Source organism: Hevea brasiliensis, chromosome 9 (assembly GCF_030052815.1).
Source record: "Hevea brasiliensis isolate MT/VB/25A 57/8 chromosome 9, ASM3005281v1, whole genome shotgun sequence".
Taxonomy (NCBI): domain Eukaryota; kingdom Viridiplantae; phylum Streptophyta; class Magnoliopsida; order Malpighiales; family Euphorbiaceae; genus Hevea; species Hevea brasiliensis.
The window spans coordinates 1,797,681-1,823,557 of record NC_079501.1 but is presented as its reverse complement, the minus strand read 5'-3'; the positions used below and the strand labels follow the sequence as shown (position 1 = coordinate 1,823,557).

At 35.5% G+C, this 25,877-nt stretch overlaps 3 protein-coding genes across 5 annotated transcripts; 2 read left to right on the top strand and 1 right to left on the bottom strand.

Annotated features, from left to right (window-relative positions):
* Positions 1-177: 177 nt before the first annotated feature.
* LOC110656170 (growth-regulating factor 9) lies at positions 178-3,449 on the bottom strand. Its single transcript, XM_058154222.1, is given in 7 exon segments — positions 178-593; positions 1,091-1,296; positions 1,298-1,779; positions 1,904-2,246; positions 2,523-2,629; positions 2,722-2,834; positions 3,353-3,449. Coding segments are annotated over 7 exon segments (1,764 nt in total).
* Positions 3,450-9,069: 5,620 nt separating this feature from the next.
* LOC110656250 (protein LITTLE ZIPPER 4) lies at positions 9,070-10,193 on the top strand. Of its 2 annotated transcripts, none has more exons than XM_021812892.2 (2): positions 9,070-9,613; positions 9,714-10,193. In XM_021812892.2, the coding sequence occupies exons 1-2, from the start codon at positions 9,504-9,506 to the stop codon at positions 9,955-9,957; spliced, it is 354 nt and encodes a 117-aa protein (XP_021668584.2). In that variant the 5' UTR covers positions 9,070-9,503; the 3' UTR covers positions 9,958-10,193. The 2 variants fall into 2 exon arrangements, with proteins under 2 accessions (XP_021668584.2, XP_021668583.2); XM_021812891.2 differs by having other exon boundaries at positions 9,711-10,193.
* A 1,047-nt stretch (positions 10,194-11,240) lies between these two features.
* LOC110656249 (kinesin-like protein KIN-UB) lies at positions 11,241-18,837 on the top strand. 2 transcript variants are annotated; one of them, XM_021812890.2, is made up of 19 exons: positions 11,241-11,624; positions 11,924-12,024; positions 12,178-12,300; positions 12,535-12,720; positions 12,901-13,122; positions 13,211-13,364; positions 13,799-13,948; positions 14,235-14,323; positions 14,455-14,658; positions 15,031-15,153; positions 15,407-15,538; positions 15,738-15,869; positions 16,105-16,243; positions 16,326-16,418; positions 16,612-16,737; positions 16,868-16,993; positions 17,473-17,616; positions 18,059-18,187; positions 18,270-18,837. In XM_021812890.2, the coding sequence occupies exons 1-19, from the start codon at positions 11,453-11,455 to the stop codon at positions 18,428-18,430; spliced, it is 2,706 nt and encodes a 901-aa protein (XP_021668582.2). In that variant the 5' UTR covers positions 11,241-11,452; the 3' UTR covers positions 18,431-18,837. The 2 variants fall into 2 exon arrangements, with proteins under 2 accessions (XP_021668582.2, XP_058008333.1); XM_058152350.1 differs by lacking the exon at positions 11,241-11,624 and adding an exon at positions 11,641-11,659.
* Positions 18,838-25,877: the final 7,040 nt, after the last annotated feature.

The window sequence follows — 25,877 nt, the reverse complement described above, 5'->3', positions numbered from 1 at the left end:
GTAGTCTTTGCTTAACTATTTCAGCAAACTTTCATCAACTATTTAGCCTCTTAATAGTTGCAAAAGTTAAATTCCCCACCAGCTAGACAAAGGTTCATTATTCACCGGTTAAATGTTTTCATATTTGATTAGAAACACAAGACTGAACATATACTAAGATCGTACAGAAGTTGTAAGCTAAGAAGAAGAGTCTCCATCTTCGCAGGGAGCGATTATGGCGTTGCTGATGGTGGTGTCACTGCTACTGCTAATAGTAGTATCACTAGTATTATCATTAGTCACGAGTTGATTATTTGCAGAAATGGAGATAACATTAGTGGTTAAGTTTATACCATTCCCCTTCTCGGGCAAGATTGCAGTAAGGTGCAGACAACCCGTAGTGGTGGAGGTATCAAGGCTGGTACTGAGAAGAGCGGGTGATTAGGGAGCTTCCACACGCTTCTTTGCACCTCTGTGCATGTGCGTCTTGCAATAATTCTCGCTACGAACAATATCTCTGCTGCATCGCCGCTTCTTTCTATCTGTTCTTCTACACCTCCCTGGTTCAACATCTACATAACTTCGGTTCAAGCATGAGGTGCCACATCCTTGAACTGAAAACAAAGACAACAAAAAAGAAATCCAATTCTACACTAATCCAAGAACGAATTTGCAGAGGATTCCTGGAAGAAGTTGTGCAAAGTCTACATGATTAAATTGTTCATAGAAATAATAGGGCATATAAATTAGGCATTAAGAGACCTGCTGGCGGCCTTACTAACTAGTCAAAGCATCCATAAAGCAATTGCAACTCGGGAATAATTACTAAAATGTAACCCAACCCACATCCAGGAGCACTTCCATTCCAATTGTACAGCACTCTGTTCTGGAATGGAACTAGCTAGAAATTTAAGGCATATGGGAGGTGTATTGAAATGAAAATAACAATGGCATTGTGGAGGTTTTAAGTCCTACCACCAGACAACCAAAATGTGGTTATTTGAAAAATCCTACAAAGTTATAAAACTTATTTTCATGATTCATTTAGACTATATGTCAATATAAAAATTACTTCCCAAAGCAATTTTCATCTTTATTATACTCACACTACCTTGAAGAACACTCTTTGGTGAGAAGTTCAATCCTTGAGATGTGACACCTTTGGCATTTTTTATGTTTTTGTTGTTGCCTCCATCGATCAGATTCCTCAGACCAATATTGTTGCTACAATTGACATTCCTATCAGCAATACTGTTAGTCTTGTGACTGTTGCTACTTCCACCCTTGTTAGTTCCCATAGTTGCTGTGGTAATGGTCGTCCGTGGGAACACCGCTGTTGATCATGATTGCATTGGCATTTATACAGCCAGCAATGCCCCTAAGGTTCAAGCTCGTACTAATGCCTTTCTAGCAACTAACCACAATAACAGCTTTGGTTGTACAACCAATGATTTTGGCATCAACACTACAGCAGGTGGTGCCATAGTTTTTATGGCTTTTACGAGTGCCATTTGAGAGAACTGCAGTGGTTGAAGTGCAATCACTGGTGTTTGGATTCTGCGAAGTCTTGCTTGAATTTTTCAGTGGTGTTGCATTAGAAGCAGTGATCGTTTGGGAAGCTTCCACAGGCTTTCTTGAACACTGACGGCCTCCGTGCTTATGCTGCTCACAATACTTCTGACCAGAAACCACATTTTTCTTACACCTCCATTTCTTCCCAACAGATCTTCTACACCTCCCTGGTTCTGGGTCCATCTTATTTATATCAAATTCCTGAGGACTGAACCAAACCAAGAAAGACTATAAATAAATTTTCTTACTTTTACAGCTATGAATCTAAATCCTCTTTTCAAATTTATATGGACAAACAATTTCAATAAACATATACCTATCTGAAATTTGATAAGACGATGGATTATAAAACCAAGTAGAAGCGTAAAGAAGACATACAGCTTGGATATAATCTACAGATTCCACCATTAACGAAGCCAAAAGATGAAGACACGCTCTTCCAAAAGGGAAGTACTTGTACAGGAAGTCCAGCTGCTGAGTACTTGTATATAATCAGTTGTCGCTGAAGCTCACACAGCTGTGCCTCTGTTAGCAGAGCCTTCCCATGTCTGATCACGGGGCCACGATCATCATCGCCAATCCCAATACAAACCTTCATCGATGATGATGCTGCTCCTTCCCTTACCTGATGATCATCACCCTTCTTTACTTCAGTCACCAGCGTCCGTACTTTATCATCACTATTACGGGGCCACCTCCGTCAAAAAAAAAAAAAAAGAAAAAAAAATACAAGGCAAATCATGCTCTGAAAAAACTGCCGGATAGATATATAATAGAAGCTTCAAGTCAGGTCATCAAGCCAGAAAAAGCTCAGGAAAAAAATTATTAACTGGAGGCAGAGCTCTAGAGAGGTTTAGCCTCCATGGCCTTGTCGATTGAAGATGAAAGAACTCAAGAAGAAGAAACAAGGGACGAATGTGTGATATTTATTCTTCAAAAAATGGAACACAAAAGCGAAGCAACGCCTATACTTGAACAAGGGGTCATGAAAGCAATGGCAGGGTTCTGACATTGTCAGCCTTTTCTGGCTTGCCCGCCCGCCGCAGGCCAACTTCAGAGAAAATGCGCGCATTTTTACCTGTATGGAAGATGAACGTCCCATTCGAAACTATAGAACGTTAACTCCACAATTTTGTTCGCCTGCTCCAATTGCCCAATTGCTCTGCTGACCTGAGCGCTGAAAATGGACTCCACGCTCCTCACCTCAGTGATGGATTTGGGGGGTAAACAGTGTGGAGAGGATGACACGACAAAGGCTTTTTCTTCTAGGTGGGCCTCGTTATCTGGCTTTAATAAGAGGGGCCATTTATGGACAGGTGGATCTGGGAACTGGCTGGGGACTTGGGATTGTCTTGAAGTGTTGACTTTCGAATGGATTGACTAAATGAAAAGGCCCAATTTATAATCCAAGGATCCATTTGATTCTAAATCTGAACCCAGTTCATGATTTCATCCCTTTTCCTGGTTTTGGGCCTTCCAATTAGAAAAGGAAAATTATTGAAATTATTGTTTCAATTATGGAATCATGATTTCAACCATGGAAGCTCACCTAGAGCGAGAGTGAGGAGTTTCGGATTTGAGTTCCCCTATCACCACACCACGCATTGGTTATTAAATTAGCATGATATGTTTAGGGAAGGTGATGGGCACCTTTTTTTTTAGTTCATATGTTATTGAGCCTTTGAACAAGAATAATAAAAGAACTACTAGTTTTGAACTTGAGACCACCTTCTCCACTCTTGTTGGCCCAAAACATTTGCAGTCTCGGCCCACTAAGTAGATCGACATTACAAGGATTAACGCAGCACCAATCTTCCCCTGGAAGCCTCCCTCCAACCGCAACAAGTCACACGCAAAATAAGTGGTTCTTCACACTGGGGATTCGAAATTCCCGCCATTTTCTTAGGCATTCTCTCTTTGTGTGTGAGAAGGAAAACTTTCTTTTATTCTTCTTCCGCAGAAACACTCTAAAAATACAGTAGTTGAATTATCCTATGAAACAAGATAAAAGTGTGTTGGGATTGGAATCCTGGTCTTCCTTGATCACACTCTCAATTCTACATTTGGTGGAGCAACCAATTTCTGCTTAAGAAGGTACATTTGGACTGTGAATCATTGATATAAATGTAATTATATAATGGACTAGTGAAACAAATGATGTTTGTTAGAATTTATTCATGTCATGATTTAGAACCCATGCATATTTAGCATTAAAGTTCCCTTTTAGTTCACCTAAAAGACTTTTGAAATGGACCCTCTTTTTCTTTTACTCCTTGCTCCACTTTGCCTTACATGTTCAAATCTTTCCATATTGTCAACAACCAATATGAACTGAGAAGCTCAAATATAAATCTGCTTTCCCACCTTGTTTTGGAATGTAAATTTTCTTACTGTTTTGAAATTTGTACAACTTTTTATTAGCATAAAACATTGCTAATTATGCTATCCAGTCCCAGCATTACAATTGGGTACCATATTGGTCAACAGGTTCTTATTAGTAGTCACCTCTAAGAGTCAAGAAGGGAACTCAAGGTGGGACAGATTTGAGTATGTTGTAATGTGATGGGAGTAATGGCAATTTAGTCGTTGCATTTAGCTGCAAAGCAGGGAGACAGCTGCGGGAATTTTATTCCAAAACTGAGGAAATATTAGTACCTTTTGCCAAGCAGCAAGAACAACTAAAGGCAATGCAAAAGACTTTGGAAGATGAGGAAAATTTTGAGAACACATCTGTAGATATTGACCCGAATGCACCTTTTATGAGAACATAAATTTCTCCTTGATCAGAGAAAAAGAAATGAAGGGGTATCCAAGCAACAGTGGTGCAAAGGCTGGCTCTGCTACTTCAGCTCGGAGATTTGGTAGAAATCCTGCTGTTTCAGGTGAAGCCTCAATGAGAAGCACGAGTGTGATATTAAAGAAGTCAAGGAGAAGGAGAAAATATTCAAGAGGAAGAATTCACAAGTGTGCCAACCGTCATGCTAATGGTGGCTTTGGTTCTGACATTGATGGGGTTGGCATAACAACCGTCTTGGAAGGAGATGCCATTGGAGCAGAGCCAGTTCTGGAAACAAAAAGCCCTGGAATTGGTGGTGATCGATATGAACAAGTGATGCTCATTAGCTGGGGACACTATGCAACTTGATGATGAAGCCCATGAAAGTGATGGGCGTGTTCAGACAACTTCTCGGGTTGGTTTACATCACTCCCAACCAGATAATCCCCTTTCCATGGAAGATACAGAACCGGAAGGCAGAATATCAGAACAGCTGACCTTTTACCTTCTGAGGTTGTTGAGAGCTGGGCTTGCAGCACTTGCCCCTTCTGTCCATGGTGAGAATGAATCTCCTAAAAGCAGAGACAATGATGAGAGATGCGGCGCAAGGATTCATGATTCTAATGCTCAGGTGGCTGAGAACACCAGCTTCTGAGTTTGTAGCTGGCAGACAGAAAAATGAACGTTGGACATGAAGATGAGTGGAATTGTTACTCCTGATTCCAAGGAGCAGTTTGGTTTCATGATAATGGTTGTGATGGAGGGAGGGAAAAACAGGGAGGGGGAGTAATTTTCTTTTCTTTTCTCCTCCCTGTACCATTTCTTTTTCCTTTTTAGTGTATATAAAACGGCCTTTCTTTTCTGGGAAACAGTTGCAGCAAAATTTGGAAGCCAGCAAAAGCATGTAAGCTGTAAGCATGCATATGTTAGGGAAGTGATAGATCCATATGCCTGCTGTAGTGGAAGATTATTTAGGCATTTAGGATATTATTCTTAATAATTAGAGACTTTTTGCCCTGAAAGAGTGCAGTAATTGAAGCTAGTTTTTCATTTGATTTTGCCTCGTTTCGAGCCTGCAATTTTCAGAGGCGTTGTGACTCTGTATAATTTGATGGGCGGGTGGGCTCCTAAAGGGACCTAACGCATGCTCAACCTCACATGTTTCTCCCTCCTGAAATTATGATTAAATAATTTAAAATTTTCTATAGCTGATAACAAATGTTTGAACCGACATCGTATCATTAGCTACGCTATTTTTTGACAACTCAAGCATTTTCGACTCATTCATTTCCTCTCTACCACAGTTTATTACACGTATTGTTGTCGTACAAGCCCACGAATCTCTCTTTTCTTAAAAACTGAACAACAATGCTCCAAATGGCTAACGATCCCTTTTTACTACCAGTAGGAAAAACTAAAAAAGACGTTCTTCCACGATGGTGTCGGTGTCTAACACTGTGGTTGAGCCACTCTGCTTTTACAAGTGACCTGTAGACACTTGTCTTTGATGTCATAGAAAAAAAACAAAATATGTATGCAAACTAGCATTATTATGCCCTCCAATCCCAATTTCAGTACCCACAGAACCGTTGAAGTACAAAACAAATCCAAAGTTGTGCAAGTATCTAAATTCCAAATTAAAAATTACATCAATTTTGAAAATAGAAAGACTTTCATTTCTTTGTTGACTATCTACTTTCGCAGTAGGGCTAGTACCTAAAGAGCATATGGGTGAAGGCTAGTAGTCCAACTCCTCATCAAATAACTCAAAACCATTTCCTCTTTGCATTCAAAGGGGGCATCATGAGATTAAGCCTCAACATTCATAATGTATGCGTTGTTCACATTTGGAAAAAAAAAAAAAATCATAATACAATCAGATAATGTATAAAATGATGGAATTCAAAAGGCCCAATAAAAATCACTTCGTTGATCAAAATATATTCATAATTTTCTCTATTTATGAATAAAAAATCTCCATTGCAAAATGGGCATTAGGCTGTGGGCTGGCAGGGAAGGCTTAAGTAGCCCAGTATCCAACTGGCAATTAAGGGACCATGTGAAGTGGGTCAGATGGGATTGGACCAAAACCCACTAGACCGTCATCATGGTGATAAATACTTATATCTATCTTGTGGGAGAGAGAGTGATGATGGCAGTGAAGAAGATGAGGCCAAAATGCGGTTCACTTTCCAAATAAATGAGCATGGCATTGGTACTCAATTACATGAAGAAAAGGGACAAAAGATGAACCTAACCACATTGACTCCTCTTTCTCCTTTTGAGTTTTTAATCCATCTTCGTCCCCCCTATCCATTTGTCCCTTCAATTTCTCCTTCTCTTCTTCCCTTCTCCTATCCTATCGCCCCACATTGTCCTCCTACACGTGATTTTCACGTGATATGCTTTTCTAGGATTAGGACATTTCCTGGTTTCACTTAAAAGCAAAAAAAAAAAAAAAAAAAAAAAAAAGAAAAAACTTTTCATCCAATTTAATTAAAAGTTAACTTTGTTAGAAATTAATCTATTATTACAAAACTTAACTTAATTCAATAAACGAAAGTATATTATTCACTTGATAAATTCAAATTCTTATTCCTTATCTCTCAATTCCCCAACTAATAGTAATAAGGAAAATTCGCACGTGGTAGAACTACTCAAGCAAGTATAGCATTAACAAGATTAATTAATATATATATATATAAGTATTCAGTTCAAACAGAACCGAATTAAATCATGAAAATTAAATTATATATTTTAGAAATTGAATCAAATTGAATCGTTTTATTTTGGTTTGATTCGATTTAATCCAATCGGTTTTGATTTTTTATTATTTTTTAATTTAGATTTAATTTTTAAGTTGTTTGGTCTAATTTTGATATTGGTTTGAATTTAATAATCATTAATCAATAAAATTAAACAATTTATATATATACATATAATTAAATATAATTAATAAATTTTTCATAAAAATAAATCAATTCAAAAATCAATAAAATTATTTAGTTCAATTCGATTTAATCGATTTTTTTCTTTTCAAAATTAAATCAAATCAGAATAACTAAAATTTTTATAATATAAAATTAAATTGAACTGAATTATTTTAAAAATCAAATTGAATTACTAAATTAAAACGATTCGGTTCAGTTAATTCAATTTGAACTTAATAATGCGCACCCTGTTTATATACATAGTCAGCAACATAATAACAAAACAATTCACTTTCTTTGTATTTTTCATGCTAATGCAAATGATTACGCATAATTAGCAGTAGAAAAATAGAACAATTTGTAACCAAAAAAAAAAAATTCAAATTGGAGAGATTTAGACGCAACAACTTTCTCGTCAATAAGAGATTAAAAAAAAAAAATGGAAAGATTGTGCTTACTTTTCAAACACGGGCTTTTTTCTTGTACACGACATGTGTAGGGGTTAATATATTAGATTTTTTTTTCTCCCTTAAAATTGACATCATAAATTTAAATTATAAATATATAAATTTTTCTATTTTATAAATAAATTTTATTATATATTTATAATAAATTAAATCACCCAATTAATAATTAAAGCTCTTAATTACTTAGTTAATATATAACTAAGTTGAATAAATCCCATATTAAGTTATAAGATTTGGATTTATTGAAGCATATATATTATCATGGTAGTTCTAGCTCTAGGCATTGACTTGCTAGGGCCACTAAATCTAAGCAACTATGATGAATGATCCATGAACTTAAACCTAATGTGTTGACTTCTTTTAGTGCCTTTCTTGTCAAATATGGTGAGCTTGCCAAATTTTGTTACAAAACTAATTATTACCCCATAGCTATAGGGAATATGCGTGTTTCCAAGCTAAGACAAACCACAACTTAATTTAAATAAGTAAATTTGAAGAAGAATATAATTATAAATAATTTAATTTATATGTAAATAAACTATTAAATTAAATATTTATATATTATATATTATATATATATTTTTAATTAATTTTATATATATTTCAATATAAATATTTAATTTAATAACTATTAAGTTCATTCTTAAATGTATTCGAATTTATATTAAATGCACTCTTATTATTTTTAAAAAAAATAATTCCTTTTATACGGTGAAATATTGCCAATAATTGGAAATTTTTTGGATATATCATAAAGGATTTATTTTGTTTTAATTTTAATGCAAATAATTTATTTTTTAAAATTTTAAATTTATTATAACATGCGAAATTTGATTCGTGATGTCAACTTATTATAATTTTTTACAACTAAACTTAATTTTTAAATCAAATTATATTGAAATCCCAAAAATTAATGAAATTGGATTTGAATTGTTTCTTGAATATTTTTTATTTAGTTTCCATTAAGGTTTAAATTTCTCATCTTAACCAAAACTTCAAAAACTAATCGATATTGTCTCCTAAAAGTTGATCAAGCATATATATATATATACACATGTATCTCAAAATTCTTACCCCTAATGGGAACCCCAGAGTGAATGCAGGAATGGTAGTTTGAAATCACACTGATCGATATCAAATATACATGATTATAGCACATGTGGGAGACGACTAACGTTTTCTTTGTCTTGGCAAATTAGGATCTTTAAGGTAACTAGCTTGTATAGAAGACACTGACGGCTTAGGAAACTGAAAGAGAAAGTTCTACAATTCAAAAAGTGACTTGACAAGTTGTAGGGTTATGGTCCTATTCTGTGTGCCAAATACCAATAAGCCCCCACCTCCAGCCAGCTGCTATTAGTCTTTTATTAGACTTTCTGAAACAGTAATCAAAAAGCCCAAAGAAAAAGAAGTGAGAAGCCATTTTCTTCCTTCATCTTCCTGCATTCTTTAATCTATCGCTGGCCATTGTAATAATGAGTCCTTTTGCCATCATTACCATGAAAAGCCCCTCTCTCTCCATCTTTTTAATTTTCTTTTCATATTTACAGATACAAACACATTTTCTCATCTATATATAACTCGCACCTTTTTTTTTTCTCTCATGGCTTCTATTCAAATCGCTTCAACTTTCCCTTCTTTCTTTATAGGTTCTTTTCTTGTTAATTACCACTAAAGATCAGCCCCCCTTCTCTCTCTCTCTCTCTCTCTCTCTCTCTCTCTTTCTTTCTCTCTCTCTCTCTCAGAGACAACAAGCGTTAAGTTCAGAGGGAAGCAAAAATGTATACGAACTCTTCAAAACTGAGCCCATGCAGTCACTTGTATATTGCTTTTAACAATCGTAAGTCATCAAGAGGAAGCAACCTCCCATATCGCCGGTTAATAAGCAGGTTAATTAGTTTCTGCAGCACTACACATCTCATCTCCCTATATCTCCCTCTCTCTTTAATTATCTCAAAGTTATTATTGTTTCATACTGTGATTTAGCAGGAGGAGAAGATCGTTAAAACAAGCAAAGGAGAAGAAGATGGCTTTCGTAAAGAAAAAGATGGAAATCAAGAACTTGAAACTGTACATGAAGAACAAAAGCATCATAGAAGAGAATGAGAAGCTAAGAAAGAAAGCTCTTCTTCTCCACCAAGAGAACCAAGCCTTACTATTTCAGCTCCAAAAAAGGTTCTCTGAATCCCATGACCATCTGCTGGCTGCTCTCAACAACAACCACGTACTATAATATATCCATTTTTACCTTATATATAGGTTAGTTATTCTATGTATGCAGAGAAGATGATGAGGAATAGAAAGAAAAGACAGACTATAGGTTCTTTGATCTTTATGAGGAAGGCTTATATTTATTGCTCTTTTAATCTTTTTCTACCCTATATAACTTTCTTTGTTTAACCTAGAATCTACAAGATTCACTTGCTTGTCTATAAGTTGAGAGGATATATTATTCTATTTCTTTTAATATTTTTTTTGGGTCTTTCATTTCTGCTTTCTTTTGAATATATATATATATATATATATATATATATATATATATATATATATATATATTTAATTCCGAACACAGCTTATCCCATTTAATTATTAATTGATAGTGTAAGTGAAAGTTAGTATAGTATGTCTTGTGTTTCAATGTGTGAGTGTGTCTTCAAAAGAAAAAATTAATCACAAGAGTAATTACTCCTTAATTCTTAATTCTTGCATGAAATCGTTAAGTAAAATCAAGAAAATTCTTGTCTCGATCAGTCTACATAGATCCAAAATATGTAATAGACTTACCTATACATCGAATCTAAGCAAGAAGAATACCAATTCATCTAATGGCTAGTTTTTATCCACATCAATCGTTGATGGCGGTCATTAATTTATTTTAGTGGACTGAATCTACATAGCAAGATGAACCCAGAGATATAAATGAAGCAGTTGGAGTGGGAGTTGAGGCCCAACAACAATATTGGTTTGTGATGGGTGAAAATGTCCGTTGTTCTGTGGGGACAATTCTAACGTACGAGAATTTTGGGCCTCACTCATCACCACAATATAGAGAGTCTCTGAGTGAAGATTTGGGCTTGTATGAGCTGGTCCATGTCGACATCAGGGTTTGTAGAAAAGCCTAAAACTACAGAAGCAAAGCTCCTTGGCAATGTTTGGCTTTGTCCAAAGTTTTTCTGAGACTGCAGCGAAAAATGCGGGAACACGTGGGGTCAACTGAACCATGAGCATTAAGCTGAATGTAGACCCACCTGGCTGAATGTACCCCATATTTAGATGGGATGGGCAAAACAGCAATGTTTCTTGTGCCTTCGATGAATTACTTTGCCTGGGCTCCCCAAAATTGGAAATCACTTTTTTCAGACAGCTTTCATATATCAGTCCATCATAAATTTGATTTATATATTTAATTAATATAATAAAAAAATTAATAAATTATAATTTTAAATAAATTTTAATATAATTTTAATAATATACAATTGGGTGAATAGTTTACTTGAGGAGTCAAAGATACAAAGTGAAAAAAAAAAAAAATTTTTTTTTAAAAAAAAAATCGTAAATTTCGAAGCCTGCCGCGACCGTCTCTGTCTCTTGCAATCATGACTTTTGTTTTGAGCTTGGAATCCATCGAACCGCAGACGCACTTCAAATCTGGGCAGCACTCTCCTCAATCATTCTCTCTGTAATATTAGTTTTTACCATTTCAGCAAGGAAGAAGAAGCGAGAAAGAAATGGCTTCGAGTACTTATAGAAATGGCACTCCAAAGGGAGCATCAAAACCAATTGCTTCAAATCTCAAATCATCCTCTTTTAAATCCAGAATCCATCCGTCACACTCATCGGGAGCCGTCCTTCGACGCAATTCCTTCAGTCCGAACGCCAACGCTGTGGGAGATGATGGAGGTTTACTTCCTTTCTAACATTTGTCGCATTAACATGTATAGTGTGCTGTTCTTGCATCGCGAATCAGTTCATGTTCAATTTGATACAGTGAACTATGCGATCTACAAGCTTCTTCATTACTTGTATTATTATTCGTGTTTATTTCGATAATGTGATTACTTTGGGCTTTCATTTATTTTAATTTTAGTTTAAAGTAGCCATTCTCTCATGTGAGAAAGGTCAGCATCAAGTGGTTCGTCAATACTTGCAAGTGATAGTGATTAATTCTATTTCTTATGCTGATTTATGGTTTGGGATAGTACCTGGAAGAGTACGAGTGGCAGTAAGATTGCGGCCGCGAAATGCGGAAGAATTGGTGGCAGATGCTGATTTTGCTGATTGTGTGGAATTGCAGCCAGAGGTGGCTTCGATCCCAATAATTTCCATTTTGTAGTCCGTACATGCTACTTATGATAGTTCTATTTTACATTTTCTTTTGAGCTCTGTGCTAGGGTATATAGCTTGGTTCTAGATGGGGTGCCCTTAATCATTTTATGTTTTTCCTTTGTCTCAGCTTAAGAGGTTGAAACTAAGAAAAAACAATTGGGACTCAGACACTTATGAGTTTGACGAGGTGCTTACTGAATTTGCATCGCAGAAGCGTGTTTATGAAGTTGTTGCTAAGCCTGTTGTAGAGGTTCGTTATTATTGGTATAGTTCTTATTAATAAGGGGCCAAGGGCATCCTTTTCTTCTAGCAATTTATATATTAGCTACATTGTAGTATCCTTTGTTGCTTTTTGCTAACTAATGTTAATGTTCATTCCACATATTATTGTTAGTACGCCTTATGAAGTCGCTTATGCCCCATGTTGTTCTTCTAAAGGATTATGTGCAACAATTTACTCTCTTTTTTTAAATAAATTTTTTAGAGTGTTCTGGATGGTTACAACGGCACTGTGATGGCATATGGTCAGACTGGTACTGGCAAAACTTTTACTGTGGGGCACCTTGGAGATGATGATACATCAGCTCGCGGGATCATGGTTCGTGCAATGGAGGACATTTTAGCTGATGTTTCTCTGGAGTCTGATTCTATCTCAGTCTCATATTTGCAGGTTGTTACCCTGTAGTATGGAAAAGATGATTGTGTTGCTATATGTACCCTTTTGTTTCCTCTACATACTTGTTTGGTTTAACCTGGCTAACACCCCTCCTCTTTCCCTTCCAAAACAGAAAGAGAAAGAAACTTATAATCTCCAGAATAGCCTAATGCTGTTCTTAACATATATGTGTAGCTTTATATGGAGAGCATCCAGGACCTTCTTGATCCAGCTAATGATAATATTGCCATTGTGGAGGATCCAAAAACTGGTGATGTTTCCCTACCTGGAGCAACTCTTGTAGAAATCAGGGACCGGCATAGTTTTGTGGAGCTGCTGAGATTAGGAGAAGCTCATAGAATTGCTGCTAATACAAAATTGAATACTGAATCTTCTCGTAGCCATGCAATTCTAATGGTGAGGAATTCACTCTCTTTTCTTAAATGCTTATTTGTCAACTTTCTGTGGTAGCCTGTTCGATGTATGTTTAAATCTGTTAGTGCAGGTTCACGTTAGAAGGTCGGTTGGAGGAGGAGAAGATACTTTCTCAAGTGAAATTGATAGTTCCTCTCACTTGGTCAAACCTGTGAAGCCACTTGTTCGGAAGAGCAAGCTGGTTCTCGTAGATCTGGCAGGTTCAGAACGTGTTCACAAGTCAGGTGAATATCATAATTTATGAAGTTTTAAAATTACCTTTAATGTTCGTAAGTCTTAAGTTATTGAAAACTGCCTTAACACATTAAACTTGTTTCTTCCATCTGCATGCCTGTGTGAGAGGTAAGAAAAGAAGATGAGGATAGTTATGTACGTGAGTCTTTGGTCCTTTTAAAACCTTGTGTTGTAGGTATCATCCTGAATTTGCCTGTTTCTTCAATGTTTCAATGTTGATTGGATATTTTCCTCTATTATGATCATAAGAAATGGGTGTCTTATGGGGTTGAAATATGCATTATTGTAGAATATCAATATTCCATTTTTTATACATTTCATTCTACAAGCTTCTGTTTATGATTGCATGATGTGGTTTTGTTGATCAATTTTCCTATTTACAAGTTATGTGAACTTCAATTCATTCCTTTAATTTTTTTGGCAGGAAGTGAGGGGCATATGCTAGAAGAAGCTAAGTCTATCAATCTCTCACTTAGTGCATTAGGGAAGTGCATAAATGCACTGGCAGAGAATAGTGCTCATGTGCCGGTTCGTGATTCAAAGCTTACTAGGTTGCTCAAAGATTCATTTGGAGGTGAGATGCCTTTCATGTTCATGCAAGTCAATATGTGCTTAGGCTTCAACATGATCTGACTGAATCAGTTTGTCAAATCAATTATCGAAATATGTGTTATTATATCATTAATCTATTAAAACTAATTTGCCAATGCAGAACACAATTTCTGCTAGTAATTTCTTATTCCAGGTCTTCATAATATTTTGTTTTATCACTTATGATTTGACCTTTTTCCCCTCTTCTGTCACTGGAGACAAGACCTATTTTGTAGAAGTATTATGCTTCTTATTTCATCATATTGCAGGCACAGCAAGAACTTCATTAATTATAACTATTGGCCCGTCACCTCGCCACCGAGGAGAGACTACAAGCACTATATTGTTTGGGCAAAGGGTGAGACCAGTTCTTTATAGTCTTTTAATGTTTGCCTTTGAGTGCTTATAATGAATGTATGTGGAAATTTTTGTTAGGCGTTACAGTTTGTGTCGAAGCCAGTTTGTATTTATGACTTCCATCTGTTTTAGGCTATGAAGGTCGAGAACATGTTGAAAATAAAGGAAGAGTTTGATTACAAAAGTTTATCTAGAAAGCTTGAAATACAAGTGGACAAGCTCATTGCAGAGAATGAAAGGCAGCAAAAAGCTTTTGATGACGAAGTTGAAAGAATAAATCAAGAAGCAGAAAATCATATTGCTGAGGTTGAAAGGAGCTTTGCAGAAGCCTTGGAGGTTAGTTATACTATTTCCATATTTCCTGTAACCAAGAGCAAAGTTTGTTTTGTGAAAATTCTAGTGACTTATCTGCATTCATGTTTTTATTCATTTGTAATCAAGATGTTAATAGCTGACTGTAATTCTTGTAGCTGGTTCTCTTTTGTTTATGTTGTCCTAAAATGATCTTATTTATTTGCTTTGGGGTTTATTTTAAATTCGGATCTTTAGAGAACATAAGAAATGAAAGGGATAGCTGTAAAAATGCATTAGCAAGGAGGCTATTTAGATCATTGGCCACTACCTTTCCTGAGATTCAATTGGAGCATCGGTGTTTCCACTAATTTTTTTTTTTTTCACACTTCCATGTTTTGGTATAACTATTTGCAGAAGGAAAGGCTGAAGTGCCAGATGGAATATGTGGAATCGGTGAAGAAGCTGGAGGAAAAGATGGTGACCAATCAGAAAAAGCATGATCATTATGACTTCATCAAGGATAAATGTAATGGAGAGGTACCGTTTTGTAGCTTATTTATTGTGTTATATATACCTGATGTGTGGGAAGCAATTTTTTTTTTTTTTTTGGTGGTTGATGACTATCAGGATTCAGATTTTTGCCAGAAAAGATGTTAATGTGGATCTCATAGCATCTCTCCATAATGTTTATGTGCTTATTGATGCATTTTTTTTTGGTGTTCTAATCATTGACAGGTTAAATTTTCCAATGTGACCACAACTTTTTCTCCATTTCCTTCCTATTTTCCAGGTGCCAGGTACTACTTCTGAGGAAGTTGATGAGATAAAAAAGTTGCTTCAAAATGAAACCCAGCTAAGAAAAACAGCTGAAGAGGAGGTCAACAAGCTTAAGAGTCAGTTAGAGAATTTTATGCTGTCTATGGTATGAATTTATGTAGATTATGGAGGGTCTTATATTATTATTATTGTTGTTATCATCTTGCTTCTGCCAATTTCTAAGTGTTGTATTCTTTTTTCTTATGACACTACCTCTCTCTGCCCATTTCTCAAACCTACAAAAATTAAAAGAAAAGTTCATGTTTTGGATTTGTGACATACAGTGGGTTCTTTTCATGCATCAGGCTGGTGGAGATACTGAGATTGTAAAGCTTCACAGAATTCTGGAGGATGAGGCTCATAATAAAAAGAAATTGGAAGAAGAAATTTTGATTCTACAAAGTCAGTTATTGCAATTGACTCTGGAAGCTGAACAGGTATTGGTTTAGGAAATGTTGAGCAGTTTTTGGCTTACAGTTGATTTTATGATAATTATTTATTTTTACTTCAAAACTGAGTGGTTTGAGCTTTTGAATGTGCATTTAGTTTTGAAGTTTTGGTATTTGTGATTGATTATGAGATTTAGAATATTTTCCTCTCCTGAGCCCCAGAACACAAGCAAAAATATCAAATTTTAAATATTAATTGTGTCCTTTGGTTGTTTGTTTGTAGACAAGACGACATCTTGTCAGAGGTGGATATGGAAATGGTTTTGCTGGTTCAGATTCTTTTGTATCTCAAATTAGGCACTCTCAGTTTAAAGACGCCGGGAATGGACAAAAGGCACCAATGGCCACACTTTTTGAACAAGGTAATAAAAATGTTTGCCCCAAATAATATCAAAATTTTAGTCCCCATGTTTCTTATAGGTTTTATGATCAACAAATTGACAGTTGGATTGCAAAAGATTTTGACATTGCTTGAGTCAGAAGATGCCAATACACGAATCCATGCGGTAAAAGTGGTGGCTAACCTTGCTGCTGAAGGTCAGTAATCCCCTTTCCCCATTAATAAAATTGTTTTGTGATTTCTGTTCCAATTTACTTTTATTTCGTCTCATGCATGCAAATTTTGGATCATATTATCATGCTTCTAACAATACACACGCGCACGCGTGTTTGGGCAATAGCTCAACTGTGATGAAATTTATTATTTATATGTGTTCTGTGAATGAAGCAGAAGCAAACCAGGAAAAGATTGTTGAAGCTGGTGGTCTTACTTCCTTACTGATGCTGCTTGGAAGATTTGAGGATGAAACTGTTCGCCGTGTTGCAGCAGGTGCAATTGCCAATCTTGCAATGAATGGTAATTATTATTGGTATTTTCTCGTCTTCAAGAGTGCAGCAGGCGTGTTCTATAGTTCATGGATTTGTCGCTTGAATTGTAATATTACTCCTTTTCTAACTATGTTGTGTTTTCTGTAATGTTTTTACAGAAGCTAATCAAGAGCTTATTATGACTCAAGGGGGGATCAGTTTATTATCTATGACAGCAGGTGATGCTGAGGATCCTCAAACTCTTCGCATGGTGGCTGGAGCTATTGCAAATCTGTGTGGAAATGGTACCCTGCAACCTTTTCTTCATCTTCTTTATTTTCCCTTATTTTATTATTTTTGATAATTTAATTCCTGTTAGTGTTCCTAACCATATAAGAAGGTTCACTTGGGGTGTGACATATTGGAACTGAAAAGAATTATGGAGACTTCATCAAATGGGAATATTAAAATGAAAATGAAAACTTTCAAGAATACTGTGTGATAAAAGTTGTATTTCTGAACCATTATCCAACTAGTGGTGCTTAATTAATATTTACAGTGCCATATGCTAATTTCTGAAGGGCATACATATGCATTAGAGTTGTTGTCAAGAGGGGGAAAAACATGTTTGCTGCATTTATTAATTTATCATTTTTTTGTGGTTGACGCCTCTACTGAAGACTATGTATTGAAGGTCTTAAACTGGATCCACACAACGTTTGCATTGATTTTCAAGTTGCTTTTTTTTTTTTTTGATATTGCATGGATCTTCTGTGCCTTGCAGATAAGCTACAAATGAAGCTGAGATCTGATGGTGGAATAAAGGCCTTGCTGGGAATGGTGAGATGCGGACATCCTGATGTTCTCTCTCAAGTGGCACGTGGGTTTGCAAACTTTGCAAAATGTGAGTCACGAACATCCATGCAAGGTTAGTCCTCTGTCTGATTCCTTCAATCAGTATGTTTTGATTCTTTGCTGAATCAACTTTAGTCCTGCTTGCCCACATAGTAGAAAAGCACTACAGTGGAAATTAATATGCCAATGATGCTGTGTGGCGGTATTCCATCTGAAAAATGGAAATTCATTTTATATGATTATGAGAATGGAGTAGACCTTTACTGTTATTTCCTTTCTGTTAGTTCTTTGCACGCTCTCTCTCTCTCTGTTGCTTTTTTTTCGGGTTTGAAAAAAATCATTGTATTTCTGAGAAATTGATCCTGGCCTTCAATATAGTCCACGGTCCATATCTTGCAGTTGGGTATAGTTGGCACGCAGCTAAAGGCTTAGTTGATTTCAGAGTGTTGAATTTAGTTTGCAGTTCCCCTTCGCAAATCATTGGAATAAATTGACTTCAAATTTACCCACTACAGGAATGAAAGGTGGCAGATCCCTCCTCATAGAAGATGGTGCACTTCCATGGATTGTACAGAATGCTAATAACGAAGCTGCACCAATCAGACGCCACAGTGAGCTTGCCCTGTGCCACTTGGCACAGCATGGTAAGTGCAGCATCCTCCTGTTCTGTTGAGAAAAATTCTTTTGGACGCGTCCCTTGAAACACCAGGTTTTCATAAATTTCAGAAGTAAATGCAAAGGACATGGTTAGCGGAGGTGCACTGTGGGAGCTAGTTCGCATCTCACGGGACTGTTCTCGAGATGACATAAGAAGTCTTGCTCGCCGAACATTGAATTCAAGCCCCACCTTCAGATCTGAAATGCGACGATTACGGATAGAGTGTTGACTATAGGATTAATTTCTGGCATCGAGATGCTAAGGAATCTTGCTTCACGATTCTGCAAAGCTTCATAAAAAAAACCATACTAACATCATGCTGAATGAAAAGCACATTGTTTAAGATGTAATCCTGTCAGCAATTTTTGTGCGAAGAGGCAAGGTGTGATTTTCTAATCTGTTATATCCGGTTTCTATGTCGAGCTATCAAATTAATATTCATTTCTGGACGACAAAAGAAAAGGCAGATGGTTTTGTAACTGGAGGAGCTAGGCGGAATTCTTTGCACGTCTTAGCTTAGATGGGAATCAGCTGAATTTCAGGCTTCAGTCAGCAGCTTTGTATATTGATCCGTAATAGTAACATCTTAATTTTATTCATCAAATTTAATAAAACCAACCCAGACATTGAATGGAAGTTCGCAGATCATTAGTCCGATGTGCTAATAGTAATGTTATTATTAGCAAAGAAGGAATTTCATTGGAGATGAAACTCGCATTTGTACAGATTTTGGGATCCAAAAACATTCAGAGCCAATTTTTTTAATCTCTGAAACTATAAACTCAAGTCCAATTTGGAGACCCATTACTCTAACCCAAAATGCTTTACTGTGTTATGCTTATTCGCGTCAACTCTCGGCCATTTTTACTCCCAAACCAACGGCTTCCAAGAATGTGAAGAGGCGTTACATCCCAAACTAATGCCAGCGTATAATTTCGATTTATTATAATAAATAAATTAAAATATAAGATCTATGATACCTAAATTTTATATATTTATATTTTAAATTTTATATATTTATATTTTAAATTTATAGTAGAAAAAAACTTTCATTTTACAAGTAATTAAGAATTTTAATTTTTTGTACTTTTTAAAAGAAAAAAATCTGGAGCTAACAATAATAATAAAAGTATATGATAGAAAGTAAACTTAATATTTCGTTTTTTTTTTTTTAGATGGAAGACATTGAGTCACTAATACATAAAAAAATAAAATCTTATTTTATAATTTCATTTTAATTTACGTCAGAAATATTGACGAATAGCTCAACACGAAATCATGGAAGTGATACTTGTTTGTACGAGAAATTATTCAATACAATCATTTTATATATATAATGAATAGATTTTAATCATCAATTATAATAAAATATATGTGAAATTCATTATAATTAATAATTATAATAAAATAATTATAATAAAATTGTTATGTACATATAAAGATAGCATGTTATGATTAGGACTGTGTACGATTTTTATATATCCTGAACTAAATCAAAGAACCTTATTGAACTGACAGAAATCGTACAGAACCGAAATTATTTTGATATTTTTTATTCGATTCTAATTTTTTACTAATAATCAAATCAAAACTGTACTGAAACTAAATTAGAATCTAATGGAAAATCAAATTTTTATATATATTTTTCTATAATTTTTAAGATGTATTAAATGCTGTTAATATAATTATATATATTTATATATGAATATATAATTGTAAATTAAATATAACTTAATATTATATTTATTTTTTTATATTTCTTTAATAATTTGTTATAAATATATTAAATTACTTTATAATTCTTAATCATAAATGTATTATATATATATATTAATGATTATATTTATATTTTATAGTTAAATATTACATAATTAATAAATAATTAAAATATATTTTATATGATATACTTATACTACTATATATACTTATTCATATATACTTACTTAAATTATATATGTACTTTATATATATTTTATAATTAAAATTAAGAATTATCTAATTTAAAAATAGTTAAAATATATATTATATGATATATTATATTTTAATAACTCAATTCAAAACTTAAATATTAATTAAGATGTGATTTTTTAAGAAAATAATTATATAAAATTATTTTAAGAACCGAGAACTGAATCATAATTATACTAAAATTTTGATTCGGTTCCAATTTTTAGATAAATCTAAAACTAAACCAAGACCACACATCTCTTATTGTAATAGCTCCACCCATCTAACTTGCAACATTAATATTCATTACAGTTTTTTTTTATTTCTTTTTTTTTTCTTTTTTAAAACATAATTACCAATTCTATATGGCAAAAATTAGTATGTGAAATTTTTGGTCAGATTCGCATCCCCCCCAAAGAAAAAGTTAACCTTTCTTCTGGCAAGGTGTGAGAGGTGGAAGAAATTAATTAGTATGTAAACCTCGTATGAATAATCAAAAAAATATGTTAAAATGGGAGTATTTCCATTGTGGAGCACTTATCATCTCATTTGGATTGAGATAATTCATTAACGAGATAGCTTGAATAATTGGCAATTTATACAGTATTTTTTTTTTAATATGAACATTAATTAGTTGCAAATATAAGAATGCACAAATCTTCACATCCACATCAAAACATGCATTTCTGTCCTCCCCATAAACGAAATTAAACCAACAACTGGTGCAAAATAAGACATAAATTGCAAAATTGAGATGGGCAAAAACGAATAATTTAAAAGCTGATGAATTACACAACGTGACATTAATTAATTCATGGGTTTTTCCATTGAAGTCATAAGAAAAGGTCCCCTATTAAAGGGACCTAAGAATTCAACAATGTAACACCCCCATTTGCATAGCCTGGTAGATTTCACTGTTCCGGTGACCGGTGTCGGTCCGGACAATTAATGGGATTAGGGCCACATTTAAGACAACTTGAGAAACCATAAACACAAATAATTAGTAATGATTAATTAGTTAACTATAAATAAGAAAAACAGAACATAAGAGGTTAAGCAGTAGAGTCACAATGATGAGTGACCTCCTGAACGCATCTGAAGTCATTTTAAACTCAAATTTCAACCGTAAAGTGACGCCGGTCCTTAGGACCCTTATGAACACAGATGGAAAAAGAAAATCGCGAAAAGAATCGTTAAGTCGGTCAAATAATTAGGTCGAAAAGTGGAAGAAATATGGAATTATTTGCAAACGGGATGAACCGTGAGGGCAATTTGGTCAATTGACCAGGAGTGACTCGACATAATCACAAATAAAATCAGAGAAAAGAAAATTTTGGAATCGGGAATTAAATTAAAAAATTAATAGAAAAATAAAAAAAGAAGAAGAAAAAGAAAAGTAGAAAAAGGTAGTGACATCATCAAGGTGACATCACCTATGAGGTCATAAATAATTTTTTTTATTTACTTAATAATTTGACCAAGTCAATGGAAGGATAAATATCCAAAATAAAGAGACAAAAATTATTTTGCTTCTTCTTCTTCTTGCTAGCCGAAATTCCTCTCTCCCTCCTCCATGGTTGTCCACCATTGATAAGTTATTCAAGCTTGAATAACTTGAATCCTTCCCATAAATTTAAACCTTGAACCCTAGAAAACTTCTAAATTACCATAAAAAGGAAGAATAGAGGAAAGAAAAAGGGAGAAATTGGAACAAAGATTGAAGATCAAAGACTTCACCTAAGGTAAGTATGCTAACTTTCAATTTTAATTCTTTAAATACATAATTAGTTGTGAAAGTGAGCTTAGAACTTGATTAATGTCACGACCCAACCTATGGGCCGGACCGGCACTAGGACCTGGGCCAGCCTAAAGCCCCCGAGGCCCGTAGTAAGCCTTAACTGTTCATTTACCCAATTCTAAGGCCCATTTGGGCCCAATATCAAGAAAACAAACGGACAGAGTCCGGCCATAAAATGGACTTACCAACAGGGAGTTTTCGACTCACCCGACCTGTAAACACAATATATAGTCAATTTGGGAGCTCAGCTCACCCTCCACATACTCATCAACATAATAATAAATGGGAGCTCAGTTCCCTCATCCAATCCATCAAACATGCATAGCATATTAAGTTTACAGGTCCCAAAATAATAATTTAGTTTACAGACCCAAATCAAATAACATTTCTAATACATGCGAAAATTCTAAGATTTAACAAGTTTATACAAACAGTAATAATTGACCTGCGAGGGAGAAAAGCAGGTTAACCAAAATAAAATCCTCCTGTAGCCTGAAAAAAATATTGAATAGGAGTGAGCGTTCGACTCAGAGAGTAAAATATCAATTTTAACCATAATCTCTATAACTATCTAAATCTAATGCACCCTGTAGAGTGAAATGCAACATCCACATCATTTTCACACCATAACATCAAAAAGGTAATTTGGAGCACTCACGCACCCTGTAACATCAATCATAATATATGGGAGCTGATCCCTATCTGACTCTCTTAAATCCAACTCAGTGCCGATGAAGAACTCATTTCGGACTTCCACTTAAATACCAAATCGGGGTCCCAGAAAAACTCAAGCCGTGTCTACCCGAAGGCGATGGTCCCAGCGAAGAACTCAAGCCGTGTCTACCCGTCCTATCCATAGTCCACACCACATCACACGCACGCCAACGCACGCACACTGCTCCAAATTACCACAACAACATACATGGCACTTTCACAGCTATGAATGCAACATAATTCGTGCCTAAGGTTTAACTACATAAATATATGCATATAAGTGATGCATGGGCATGCTTAAACATATAATAATAGTGAAATTACAATTAAAATTAATATTTTACTCACAGACTTGACGGTGGTCACTGAGGCGGCTGGGCGGAGGAAGAAGGCTGTCCCGGCTCACCTGACAATTATATTACAATTATTTAATACAATCTGACTCAATACAAACAAAGAAAAAGACCAATTACGTCCTAAGTCGTGCCGAAAATCCGGCAGAGTCTCCCCTATACCTAGGACCTACCCAACCTGCAAAAGGGTTCAAAACACACTTCTATACTCACAATCCATATATCCACAGTTCAATCATATCACACAGCACATACTGTGCAAATCAAATCAGTCATCCATCACAATACGCAAAATTTCAATTTAGTCCTTATTATTGATCATTTTTGCAAAAACTGCCCAAACAAGCTCTAAAAATTATAAAACTTTGCCCCACGGTCCTTAGCAATATTACTAAGCTATTTCAAAAAGAATCGTAATTTTCTAAGCTACCACGAATATTTTATGGATTTTTAATCCTATTTAAGCACTAGAAAATTACGAAAAAGCAAGGTTCGGGTTTACCTTTGCCGATTCCGACTTCGGGAACGCACTCGGGACATCTGACAATGGGGGGCTAGCCAAAACCTCGGTCCAATTCGGAGACTTTTCCAGAATGCGTCCGTTCGCCCGAAATTTGCGAACTTGGTCAATCGCCGAATTTCCGCGAATCGAGGATACCTACACGAAGCCCATAACACGGGGGTTAGTACATAAATTTTTCAGAATTTTCTAAGCTCATTAAATGCTTGGAAAAACACTGCGAAGTTCCGTGGGACCCACCGAAAAACGATGTCAGAAAAATTCGAAATTTATGTCGTTGCGAAGCTCTCGTCGAATGGAGCGTGCTGGTGGCCTCGGTTTTCTCGTGGGATTCACGGTTTTCGAGAAATCTAGCCTAAAAATTGAAATGGGCTAAAATCTTCCCGAGCAAAAATCGGACAAACCGCTCAATGGATTTCGGCGTTCTTGATGTCTATGGAAAGCTCTCGCCGAGTAGATAATTTTAGACATAAGACCCGGTCCAATTGGTGGCCGTATCGGCCGGATTTGGCCGGGGAAGTCGAAACGGCTTGCCGCAGGGCGTTCGCTGCGTTCCGTCCGTTTAGCGTGGCACTACCGGGAGGTCAAGGCGGCGCCGTCGGTCAGTGGGCGGTGGCTGGGGGTGGGGAGGAGAGAGAAAAGAGAGAGAAAAGGGAGAGGGACGACACGCGCGGGGAAGAAAAAGGGAAGAAGGAAAAGGCCGGTCCGATTCGATCGGTCCGATTCAGTCCGGTTCGATTCGGTCGGTTCGATTCAGAATATAAAATTTTGAATTTTTACTCTGCCTCGGGACCGAAAACGAGGTCCAAAAATTCCGAAAAAATTCCAGAAAACTCAGAAAAATACATAGACTCCAAATATATTTTTAGTTTTGCCACGTGGTCTTTAAATTAATTTTTAAAAATCATCAAAGTTTATATTTTCGAAAAATCGAACCCGATTTTTAAAATCCGAAAAATCCCAAAAAAATTTCTAAAATTTAAATAAAATTAAAATACCAAAAATGCTTATAAAATTTAAAATTTTGGGGTGTTACATTCTTCCCCCCTTACAGAAAATTCGTCCTCGAATTTTACACAAGGCAGAATAAAGCACATGATTATACATTGAACAGATAAGGGTACTTGCTACGCATGTTCCGTTCTGACTCCCAGGTGCACTCTTCCACTGACTGGCTCCTCCACAAAACCTTAACCATAGGGATCTGTTTGGATCTTAGCTGTCTTACTTGGTAGTCCACTATGGCTACAGGTTGCTCCTCAAATGTCAAGTTCTCTTTTAGCTCTATCACATCCGGCTGCAGTACATGAGAAGGATCGAGAATGTATTTCCTGAGCATGGAGATGTGAAACACGGGATGAACGTGAGAAAGGTTGGGTGGTAGCTCCAACCGGTAGGCAACTGCTCCAACTCTATCCGTAACCTCAAAAGGTCTAATATACCAAAATTTCTAAAATTTAAATAAAATTAAAATACCAAAAATGCTTATAAAATTTAAAATTTTGGGGTGTTACGATTAAATGAAACAAATATAGGGGAAGGACAAACTGAATTTTCGGCCAGCTTGAAGGGAGTATGAATTGCATGAATTTAATGAGTTTGAATGAGTTTAGAAACCTTCCCTAGTTGAATGATTAGCACTAAAACTATTAAGTATGATTAATTACAACAAAGTAGTGAAATTAGGGTTTGGAGGCCTAGGGTTAGAGGCAAATTTTGGAAAAATGCATAAATGATATCTTTGACCAATTGTGGACTGAAAAATGGTCAATAATGACCAAAGGAAATGTATGGGAATTATTAGAATGAGAGTCAAATTTGTAGGTCAAGCAGCATGACCAAACCTACTTTGAAGGACCAAAACGGGAATTTTACAAGCCCAATTGATATGCCACCAATTAGGGATGAAAATAGACATAAAATGGCACAATTTTCATTAAGGAACCATGCCCAAAAACTGACTAAAACTTGGTGAACCAATTGACCAAAGTGAAATGAGAGCAGGCTGCCACTGCACCAAACTGACCAAATGAACAATAACTGTTCATTTGAACATAATTCGAGCTAGACAGGTCAAATTGACCTGAAATTTTACCAGCAATTAGATAAGATATAGATCTAAAACTTTCATGAAGAACACCAACCCAAATTATGCCATTAACCCATTCAAATTATTGAGCAAAGTTGAGTTACTGTACCTACAAAACTGCAGGATTGCCATTTGAGCAGTAATGTTTGAATGGCTATAACTCTCTCTAGAAAACTCTGATTTAGGTGATTCTTAAACCGATGGAAACCTAAGACATAGTAGAAAATTTCATATGAAGAAAGTTAGACCAAATTA